Raw genomic sequence first — 11,818 nt, forward strand, 5'->3', positions numbered from 1 at the left:
TGTATGCACACATTTATATACATAGCACCTTTACATTGTACCAACTATCATTAGCTTTATAATTTGATACATACAACCTTACCGTTAATGAGAAAATAGATGAGAAAAGAGTTTGAACTTATCAGCTTGAAACTAATCATGTACCACTACAGGTTTACAAAAGTACACTGTGGTTATCAGATCAACATTTGTGATAATATTTGTTGTTAGCACAAGACTTTGAAATCCACATTTATATTATAGCCCCATTACTTGAAGTGGCTTTGATTATAAAAGTGTTGTTTTTTGCATTCTGTCTTTAATGACTGACCTCAAGCCTGCAGTGGGTGTTGTTTAATTACTGTTGTATACTGTATGCAAAACACCAGATTTCAACAAGCTTGGTGGCTAGATTTGTTAAATGGTTGTAGAGTAAATATTGGGGACTTATTGTTTACAAACTTACAGTTTAAATTGGGTTTCTCAAAATCCGCCATCACTGAGCCTCACTTTCACAAGGGCCAGAAAACTGGGAATAATGGTGACAGAAGGAACATGTTTTATTGTAAAAACCTACATTGAACATATTAAACCACAATTATGATTTAATAACCCTTTTCATCACGTATACTGTAGCCTATATATCACTTATACATGCCGAACAGACAGTACTTTATCCAACCCACACATAACTTATTCTCACTCTTTTCATGGCTCATCCATTTACAGGTAACATGTTACATGCCTCTTGAACAAAAACACATGCACTGAATAACCTCCCACACTGCACAGGACACAGGCTGGAATATAGGCTACTTACAGTACAGGTATAAATCAGTAAGCACATTTTATAGAGGAAATATTGAAGTCCATGATGTTCACATAGCCGTCCTCTGCAGAAGGTTAAAGAAGGATATCCCCAAAAAGCACAAAGCAGAGAATTTGTTTGAAAGAAAGTGACACTCCTGGGGCATTAAAAGCCTGTTTCTGGCGGTTAGGTTTGAGTTTCTGTCTCTTTGTTGGTTGAGTCGCCCATGCTCATGACTCAGTATTGCTCATCAACCAGGGCATGAATTGAGCCCGCCATTTCTCTAGCTCTGGTCCTCTCTCTTTGTTCTTGTTTGAATCTGTTAAATGAGTAATATCTCACTATAGTTTGAAGATAAGAGTTTTTTACCTAAGAAGGAATAAGGATAATTGGAGAAATTAGCATTTAACAAATGGTTAGGCGAGGTATAGAAGTCTCTGGAAGGGTGTTGGTTGGGGGAGGGGATGACATGTACTTTCCCTCTCATTTCTCTTGGTTGGTCTTCGATATACATCGGTGGAATTCTTTTGTTCTTTCTCTATTGTGCACTTTTGGGAACTTTTGTCTTTGGCTTCCAGTCTCTTTCTGCCCATTCATATTGGGGATATCCGTTACTTTGTGTTAAGTTAATGATTAGAGAAAGCTGAACTGTAAACTCATCCATTTACCACACACTCTTCTGGCACCATTGACAGATAGGTGTGTGTGTCGTCGGTTTATCAGTGTGTGTGTCGTGTGAAAACCATTGTGTTGGAAAGAGAATGCTGTCAGACCTATAAACTCAGCAGTAATTGACTATGACATTGCCCTGCTCATGTGAACACGCTGTAGGAGCTTTGAAGTATGTCTTTGTACATGTTTTGCCATTTACAGTATACAGATGTATAAAGAATGCTTTTAACCGTGCTGAAAGGTGTCATTGACTTTATATTGCCACAAAAGAGTGTAAGTGAAGGTCTTAAGTATGTATTTGTTCAGTGATTAATCACTAACTCCTGACTAGGGATGGGCCAGTCACTGTTCCGGGGCATTCTCTATTTTTTTCTTCCTCTTCTTCTTTGTGTGTGAGTGTAGGGGTGGGGGGGGGGGTAGTATGCTTGTAGTTGGTGGCTGAATCTTGTAAAGGGTTTCCTAATATGGGCTGTCTTACAGGAGCTCCCTCCTCCTATGGGCTGAGAGGGCGGGGCCTTCGCCTCGCTCCCAGCCAGTGATGACACAGCCCCGCGACTCACATCCTCATTAATTGGCTGAAACCAGTTCTTACAGGAACCGCCGGTGATAAATGTGAGAGTTCTGAGAAGTCATTCATTTCTCTCCGCTGCAGCAGCATGGAGGATCCCTGCAGGGGAGTTGAGCGGGTTCACGGGAGTGTGTGAGGGAGAGAGAGCGGGAGAGTGTGTGAGGGAGAGAGAGCGGGAGAGTGTGTGCGTGTGTGGACTCAGAGGACAAGCCAACTTTTTTCCCCCCTTCTCTTTTCTCTCTTCTTTTTTCTTTCTTTTAATTTTTTTTTTGTTTTTTTTGTACTGAAATACTTTGTAGGATATGTAGCTCCGTACATCCTGTACTTTCCCCTCTGTGTTTTTTATTTGGTCTGTTCTAAATTCCTATCTTTGGGGAGGATGAGATGGCAGTCTCTCTCTTCCTCTCTCTCTCTCTCTCTCCCTCTCTCTCTCGCTCTCTCACACGGCACTTTTGGGGCAGAGCCAACCATGTACAGGCGGCAGGACAGCGTACCTCGCTTTGTTGCTGCCCTTGGGTTGGTGAGTAACAATGATGTGACGTGCTTTGTGTCCCCCTCCCTCCCTCCCTCCCTCTCTCTCTACCTCCCTTTCTCTCTCTCCTTTTCTCTCTCTCTCTCTCTCTCTCTCTGGGTTGGCTGAGGCAGTGCTGTGCCATTGCTGGGCGCCTCTATCCAGAGGCCCTTCAGGGACTACTTGGAGGCCCAGAGGTCGAAGATGCACCATCGCGCGGGAGAAGGTACCCCAGCAGTAAGTATAGGGCCTCTCGAAACCTCTACTCACTCATGTGTGAGCGCTGAGAAAGAATGTAACTGGCCCCCTTTCTCTCCCTGTGCCTCCAGACGTTCTTTAGCTTCCTCTTATCTTTCTCTCTCTCTCACTCTCTTTTTAACTGTCCACGTTTGTCTGCCCTTGTTCTCTAGTTTCATTTTGCTTTTTAGTCATTCTTTTTTCCTCGTCCTTGTACATTTTGTTTGTTTGATCTCTATTCCCTGGTAGAATAGTTAGATTAATGTCTACACAGTGGGGGTGTTTTTTCAGCCGTTGTAATGTGTGTAATTGTACTGTAGCTCTGTAGGGCCTGGTTTGGGGCAGAGTTAGAGTGACAGGGGGCTAGCTGTGCGCGCTGTGGGCTGGGCGGGCTGAGAGAGAGAGAGAGAGAGAGAGAGAGAGAGAGAGAGAGAGAGAGAGAGAGCGAGAGCGGCCAGTGTGGGGTCTGGCTTTACTAGCTTAGCTCTGTCGTGCTATAGCACAGGGCGTGCTGAGTCATGCTCAGTCTCAGCGACTGGGAGTGCGTGTGTGTGTGTGTTTGTGTGTGCGTGTGTGTGTGTGTGAGTGGTCACTCCTCCGTGTCACACTGTGCCCCGCCTGAACCCGGCGCTGACTGGAGGCTGGAGGCTGGAGGCTGGGGCGGGGGCCCCCTGCCAGTGACAATCCATCAAAACCTCCGTCTGGAACAAAAAGAGCCAGTTGTAGCCGGAGCCCTATCTCTTTGAAAGCTTTTTTTTTTTTCCTTCCTCCTCTCTCTCCCTCCCTCTCTCCCGCTCTCTCTCTCTCTTCCTCCCTCTCTCCCTCTCTCTCTCTCTCTCTCTCTCTCTCTCAAAGTGATTCATTGAAAATGTTTTTTTCGTCTTCTCTCTCTCCTCTAATGCTCTAGCAAGAGAAAGAGAGAGAGGGGGAGAGAAAGAGAGAGAGAGAGAGGGAGAGAAAGAGAGAGGGGGAGAGAGAAAGAGAGAGAGAAAGAGGGAGAGAGGAGAAAAAAAAGAGAGAGAGAGGGAGAGACTTTCAGTTGCACAACGAGAGATTAAGGCTGTTTCTAGAACAATGTTCCTTTTTTTTTCCGTGTAACTCGAGTCTCCCGCAGTTACAGGAGAGAAACGAGGCAATTTAGCTGTGCGGAGGGAGGCTGCCAGGCAGGGTCAGCGAGGGCGTACAGGGAGGACGACGCGGCAGCGGCCCGGAGCAGCAGCAGCGACGTTTCATTAGCTCCGATCTCTATCTGTCCCGCACATGGCAGAGGGAGCCCTTCGCCAGCGTCGCAGCCTCCGGCGCCGGGGGAAGGGCAGGACGTCGCGGGCGTACGGGTCCCCCAGTCGACCGGTCTGACCGAAACCCCTCTCTCGTTTTTTTTTTCTCCCTTTTTTGTGGTTCCTCTCCCAGGAGGAGAGCTGGCTGTCCTGGGTCTTCGAGAAGGTGATCGTCGTCATGGTGTGCTTCTTTGTCTGCTCCATCGTCAACTCCATGGCCCAGAGCCACGCCAAGCGGCTGCAGCAGCAGAAGTCCTCGGAGGGCAAGACCCAGTGAAGACCTCCCCTTGGGCTCCTCTCTGGGTTCTCTGGTCTCGACCCCCCCCACCCCACCCCCCCACCCACCCCAGCACAAAATTACTACTGTGGCTTCCTCTCCTGCTCTCAAGTTCACTTAAATCAGGCAAAGGTTGGCTAGAAGGTTGCTAGATTGTTCTGTTGGCTTTTAAACTTGGACTTAATTAATTGGCTTTCAGTGAATTTTTTGATAGAGATGCTCCTACTTTTCAGCTTCCTTCTGGGGTTATGTTCCTCTCCAAGGTAGGTGCTTGGTCATGTATTTGCTGTTGAATGGATAGGACATCCATTTCTTTCAGGCATATGGCAGCTCAACCGTGACTGTGTGTGTGTGTGTGTGTGTGTGTGTGTGTGTGTGTGTGTGTGTGTGTGTGTGTGTGTGTGTGTGTGTGTCCGTGAGTACAGTACGTGAGCAGCGTCTGCTGGCACTTAATTCTCCTCAGCGAGGCCTTAAGCTAAACTGTTTGGTCCGGTTCTCTCTAGGACTTAATGGTCTTACCATCAAGACACTGGATTTAATTGATTTGGTTTGGCTTGGTTCTGTTTATTCTAGCTACTTGAATTGTTTTGTGACTTCATATGACTTGTGCAGGGCTTAATCTTATTTGCTTTTTGTAAACATTTATTTATTAGATGTGATTATTTTGGTTATGTTCTCAAGTGCTGTGCAATAATGGCATTATGGATAGACAAGGTATGGACTGCACATCTTGTAAATATTTGTATCTGAATGATTTGCCATTGTTCCCATTTCATTTCTACAATCCGCTGTAGAGTAGAAGGAAACAGGAGACCTATATCTGTATATCCTGCAATCTATGTCATTTTCACCCTGTACAATTCCACAGAGTATCTGCGGACGAGTCTTTATAAATTGACCATGAATCATTCTGCTGGTCCCTTTGTCTGCTCTTATTGTTCTGCTTCCAGTAAGAGAGCACATGAGTCAGCCTCGGGCCACTCAACCAGATGCAGTCATGTATTGAATCAGATCTAGGAGTGTGTGTGTGTATGTGTGTGTTTGTGTGTGTGTGTGTGTGTGGGGGGGGGGGGGTTGCCACATTTGTAGTAGTCAAAAGGAGCCCTCTTATCTTGAGACAGTTGTGTCTGGTGGTAACTAGTTGGAGCCTCATGGTAAGTGTCTCCTTTGTCTCCCCTGCCTGTGGAGGTTCAGACCAGCGTGTTAACACACACTCCTCCACGCTATCATGCTCCGTAAAGCTATAACAGACTAGTAAGCTCATGTTCAGCAATACTCGAGAAGGACCGACATAAAAAGCGATGTTATGTCATCAATATGTCTTTTTCTTCTTTGTCTCTTTTGCATGGATAACGTCAGCTGGCTCGTGATCCAAGATTCCTCTTTTTTTTGTAATTGCTTGTGAAATGAGTTTTTATTTCTGTACTGTTGCCCTGGTATGTTGGTCCAGGCACTCTGGGCTTGGAGCAGGGAGGGGGAAAAAAAAGACTGCAGTGAAAAGCGTCTGTGCCGTTACCTCGGCTGAACCCTCTTATGAACTCGCTGCACTGCCCCAGTGACGGAGCCAGGAGACGAATCACTCGAGTAGATTCAAAACAGAGGGGCACTGTTGAGCTTACTGAGCCCTGCGCTCTGCCTTAGCCCTAAGTCTGGCCATTCAAGTCCTCTCTCTTTCTCTCTCAGGGTAAGTAAAGGCAGGAGTTTTTTTTTCTCATGGTGTATTTGTGTGGGTGTGTGCGTACGTGCGTGTGCGTGTGTGTCAGGCATGTCTGTCACTCTCTCGGCCTGTCAAATAGCTTATCAGACTGGTGTTGGCTGTTACATTGCATGGCGACAACAGTCTGTAGGCTGTCTGACTTTTCGAGCTCTTTCATCTGACCAGCATCCTGTTTTGTCCTTCTGTTGTTGTTGTTGTTGTTGCTGTCATTGTTCAAGCATCAGTTCATCTGGAGGTGTGTGGTGGTCTAACGTGACTTCCTTTATCCCACACATTTGAGTCACAAGTGTTTTGTTATAATGTGGTTATTTCTGTCTTGATTGTAAATGTAAATACAGATGTATTGTTGCGGTACACTGTGAGTGTGTGTGTGTGTGTGCGCGCATGTGTGTGTTTCAGTGTGTCCAACTGTCCTTTAGATTTTCTCACCAGTATCGTTGCCTTCCTTTTAAATGGGCCAGTGTTTCCGGGGATTGGCTCCTTCCCCTTGAATTTCCAGAGAATCCAGAAGGCACACACCTTATTGCAACACATACCATTGTGACACCCAGTCCTGGGTACGGTACACACAGTCCTCCACTAGTTCCCTCTTCCCTTTTCCACTTCCCCCTTTTCGCTCACAGATCTCTTTCCCATATTGCTCAATAGTTGCTTTTTGGGTGGGGGTTGGGGGGGCTTAGGTTGCATTTCAGCTTTGGTTCAGCTTTGTGGTGTTTTTGCTTAGGGGTTCACATTTATAGTTTTTTCAAAGCAGAAATGGTGGTTTTGACCAGTAAGATGTTCTTTCTGTGGTCATAAATTTGCCCCGCCAAGATGACTTACCTTTTGAGAAATTACTTTTGTTTTTCTGGAATAACACGATGGGGGAAAGTTTTCCTGGTTATAAAAGCTAAATCCTTGGATAACATTGGAATGGTCCCGTTGGCTCTGGGAGTATGTTTTTCTTGGCCGTTTCAGAACGTCCTGTTCCATAAGGGAGCCCCCCTTTTGGCTTGTTCCCCCAAATGTGTGTGTGTTTATGTCTGTTTGTAAGTGAATGTATCTCTGTGTAATGCATAGTTTTATCTTCCAACGTGTGTGTATATACAGTACTGTTTCCTCTGTTTTGTTGTTGTTTTTTCAAAATAAAGTCACTAAAAAGACCACAGGTTTTGTTTGTTATATTTCCATTTTGTGATGGGCCGCGGCCACTCAGAACATGACTGACCCTAGGGCCCCATAGAGACACTCACATATCAGCCTTGGGGAGGGACACAGAGGAGACTGACTCCATCTCTCTCACATTTCATCAGCTTATGTTTCACATTGAAACGGTTATCCTATTACTGATTCTCCCCCTCAATAGTTGCATCATATCCGTCTCAAATTACAAATCAAGTCAGCGGTGCTAGTTTACAGTGTGATGGATTATGATAAATGCAGTTATATATAATTATTTATTTATTTTATGGGTGGGGGGGGGGGGGGTGATTGCTTACTTATTCTGTTATTCATATTTCCCTTAGATAGACATTGTAGGTAGCTTTTCATGTCTGTGTAGGTACAGGTCGGGCTGTATTTAAGCCTACTGATTGAAGAAGTGATGCACACCAGAATAGATTGAAGCACAGACTGACAACACACATGACAGCGTCAGGTGCTCTCTCTTATCGTGCAGCGGTTTTATTTGGGTCACATATGGTGTGTTTATCCCAGTGTGATGTTTGGGTGTGTGGTTCCCAGGACGTGACGGGAGACTCGGCTCAGGAGCTCAGCATGAAAACCAACATGCAAATCCAGCCTGTCCAAACAGGCTAGGCCACTGGTATTCAAATGATGAAGCTGCTTTTGTCCTCCCTCCCTCCCTCCCTCCCTCTCTCACTCTCTCTTTTCCCTCTCTCTCTCTCCTCCTGTCGATGTAGCTCACCGGTGGAGCTAGATGGATGGGCGCTCATGTCTCCATCATAGTGGATGAGTGGAGCGTCTGGTAGCCTGATGCTAGTGTTTCTGCTTTAATGAGTGGTTGAGTAACACATTCCTCACTCTCCAGTGAATGCTATTGAGTTGATGTCCCACAACCCATCGATGTTCCACTCCCACATTAAGTCTCAGTACATCATATTGTACCGATGGAGTGGGGTTTTTATCACTTTTGTATTTGTCTGAATTAAATGGTCCGTGGGGTTATAGGTTATAACAATGCATCTGAGTAAGCAGGACTAGGGTGTGCCTAGGTTAGCGCCCCCCATTGGTGAGTCATTGCAATAGGATGGATGAAATCATGGGTGTCTTGAGGCTGTTGGTCAAAGCTGACTGCCTGAGTGGTCTGCAGGAGCAGGCTTCTTCCAGGGCCATTAAAGCCTCTGAGAACAACTGGAGCATGGACTACGTCACCCACTCAACACCTGGTCTCTTCATAAAAGCTCTAAACAGGAAGTGAGTATGTGTGTTCATCTCATAACTCAATATGACCGAGAACAATATGACCATTGTTTGCCATCACACAATGTTGCCTCTCTAGAGAAGTGGAAGAGAACGGAACATCCCTGTACATTAGGATGGTGTCTTGGTTTACCAGCCCGCCAGTCTGGTATCAGCTTCCTGTATTGGTTTTGTTGGCTTGGCTTGTTGCATGTTGTGCAACAAACCGAATGGCTTGCACAACCTTAACATGCCAAGTGGTTGATATTTCATTGGCAATAATAAAATTAACTGGAAATCACTCATGTGGATTGAACCTGCTCATTTAACTTACTAATGGTCTCCCTCCCTCCCCCCTCTCTCTCTCTCTCTCTCTCTCTCTCACACACACACACACACACACACACGTGTGCCCGCATATACACTAACTATTTCTGTGGAGACCAAACTAGAAAGAAACCCCAACTGATATAATGTGGCTTCAAGCATACAAGTAATCAACTGCATCAAACTTCAGTTCTCATAACTCAGTCCATCACATGTTCTCATAGCTCCATCTGAGAGTGGAATCATTGTGACACTCATTTTTTATCAATATACTATTTGAACCATGTAACTCACTGTGTGAACAAGAAGCACTACTTTTGAACTTGTTACATCTTGTTAGTTGTAAATGGATAGAGACAATCAGCTTCAACGCACATTCTTCAGTTTTTTTCTGTGGAATCCATCATGTATGAACTTATATTTTTATTGGCAGTACAGTTCGATAATAATTAGGCTAAATTTGCATCATACATCACAAAATGTCTTACAAATGTAAACCTTCTAACCCCACCTTTAAATTGCAAGGTAAAAGCAAGAGTGGGCCGTATCCCAAATATTTGTCCAATCCTCATCTGTAATACTTTCCCCTTAAATCTGTCTCCCACTTCACTAATGATGTAGGTTATTAGTACTACAGGAAATATTATATCTTAGAGGTATCTCATCTTGACATTGGTATTCTTCAAAATAAAGCTGATTGCTGATGAAGTATGAATGAGGTGACTTATCGAAGGTAACACGATCACAAGTGGGAAAGTAATACATGATCTGCAGTTCTTTAGATGACAAAATATATGGACATGTTCGTGAAATATACATGAGCAAGAGTATCCAGTCTCCTGCTGCCCACACACTGCCAGCATGGCAGAGCACTCCAGACCTAACCGCCTTTGCCAGGTGCCAATAGCAGGTTGCCAAGGCACACCCTTGTAATCACCTGGTACAACCAGTCCCTCAGCGACTCCAAATCTGCTCTTGATTACACCACATTCCACTGAGTTCAATTCACAAATGACATAACTTTGATTACATTTCTGGTGGTTGTAGTTTGACAAGGTGATTACAAAAGAGTACACTCAAATCTTTGCTGTGCGATTACTTGGAACAATTTTGTCATTGTTGTTTAAAGGAAGAAGCCCACAGAGTATTTATTGTCTAACGTTTTCCTCCCTCAGCCCTTAGAAAAAGCCATAATGGAAATTCCCTTTGCAGTCATTTGTAAGTAAATGTGTTCTCTCTCTCTCTCTCTGTCTCCCTCCCTCTCTCTCTCTCTCTCTCTCTCACACAAAAATCCCCTATTCTAATCTATTCATGTGGTTTCATGTTGTGAGGGAGAGAGAAGGGAGACAATTCTCCAGAGATTCATTAGTCACCATACTAGTGACTAAGTAGCTTGTGGCCATCTTCAAACACTGTATATGGCATATCCAAGTGTCTCTTTTGCCAATAGGAAAATCGCAATGCATTTCTGTATATTGACTGTGTATTTTCTGTCTCTCTTTCCACCACCTACCTCTTAGATGGAGCCAGGCCAAGGAATGTGCATCATTCAGGTGTGTCTCTACACATGGAACACAACTGATGAATAAAACATCTGCATTATGCCTCAGCAGTGTGGGCAATCATTAGTGTACGGAGAGAGAGAGAGAGAGAGAGAGAGAGAGAGAGAGAGGGAGAGAGAGAGAGGGAGAGAGAGAGAGAGAGAGAGAGAGAGGGAGAGAGAGAGAGAGAGAGAGAGAGAGAGAAAGGGAGACTTTGATCTGAGAGTACAGGTGCCACAAAGTCAACGATGTGAGGAATGCCTGAGAGCTGGGTGTCTCCAGGCTCTTCCCTTGCTGCGTGAATAAGCTATATCTGTCCCCAGGCTCTGGATGTGAAGGTGCAGTGTGTGTGTGTGTGTGTGTGTGTGTGTGTGTGTGTGTGTGTGTGTGTGTGTGTGTGTGTGTGTGTGTGTGTGTGTGTGTGCGTGCGTGCGTGCGTGCGTGCGTGCGTGCGCGTGTGCGCGTGTGTGTGAAGTGAACATACACTCATCATAGGCTTGAGTCATCAAAGGCATGAAGATCATGGCATCCTCTCTTTATCCAGTGCTACCTAAGGAGAACATGTAGGCTATGTTCCCACCATGGATGTATTAAGAGACCGGTTCCCACACACAATCCCACAATGTTTATGGGAAGAAGTAGAAAAGGTAAACGCCAATCTACTACCAATCAGTTCCTTTGTTCCTGCTGCCATCTACTGCCAACAAATAGCAACTGCAGACAATAAAGTGTGGGCCCCAGGATGCAAGGCAATGCAACAAATAGTGCTGCTGTAGTAGAAAACTGGAAGCTAGTTTACTATTAAACTTGGTTGTGAGGAGAACCAGGTGTGTCAACTAGTTAGCTAAAGTTTTATTAGCTAGCGGTTCTTGGTTTATTGGATATATTTTAGATGAGGATGAGTAGGCTAAATGAGTTACACAGCAGTGGTGGGAATCTAAGTGAGACAGTGCTGTGCCAAATTGTCCCAAAGCAAAGTTTTGGTTGTTTAAAGGGAGACTTCAGCTAAGCCCACATTGTCAGTGAATGTCTGTCACCCCCACACTCTAGCGTGACCAGTTTTGTAAATGATGACACAAAAAGGCCTCTGGTAATACTTAATCGAATTATCATTTTATTATAGCTATTACCAGTAATAGCTCTATTATTTATTCACATTAATTATTCTCAAGAATACCCATCACTATCAACAGTTGTAATGTACAACATCGCTGAACCTGAAAACATGTTTTCATCCATAATATAAAAGGACATTCGAGGAACCCACTGCCTGAAACCTGTAGCTGACATGAACCAGCAGTACGCCCGCTCGCCACTAGGGGCTTTTTTGCTTTGTTATTTTCCCCTCTGGAACTGTGTTTGGTCGGAAGCGGTTGGTAGTGACACGCATGGTTCCTACTCTAGCCGGTTATGGCGGTGATGTGCAGATAGCTAGCTAGCTTTCCATGAGGTGGGGAACCAAAGCTTCTGTTTCTGTCCGAGTACCTTCAGAAAGACCGAGACC

At 44.9% G+C, this 11,818-nt stretch overlaps 1 protein-coding gene across 3 annotated transcripts in view; it reads left to right on the top strand.

The window, feature by feature from the left end:
- LOC311318334 (vacuole membrane protein 1-like) overlaps positions 1–5,238 on the top strand; it is a 56,514-nt gene extending 51,276 nt beyond the window's left edge. The window contains exons 11-13 of one of the 3 annotated variants that reach the window (XR_014630797.1): positions 2,673–2,775; positions 4,186–4,720; positions 4,755–5,238. Coding sequence is in view for 1 of the 3 variants with exons in the window: in XM_084449633.1 (XP_084305759.1) it covers positions 2,673–2,775; positions 4,186–4,329 (247 nt within the window). In the remaining 2 variants the exon portion in view is untranslated. Of the gene's footprint in view, positions 1–2,672; positions 2,776–4,185 lie in introns of all 3 variants that reach the window. The other 2 variants (XR_014630798.1, XM_084449633.1) reach the window with 2 other exon arrangements.
- The last annotated feature ends 6,580 nt before the right edge of the window (positions 5,239–11,818 follow it).

Source organism: Borostomias antarcticus (genome assembly GCF_949987555.1).
Source record: "Borostomias antarcticus genome assembly, chromosome: 15".
Lineage (NCBI taxonomy): Eukaryota > Metazoa > Chordata > Actinopteri > Stomiiformes > Stomiidae > Borostomias > Borostomias antarcticus.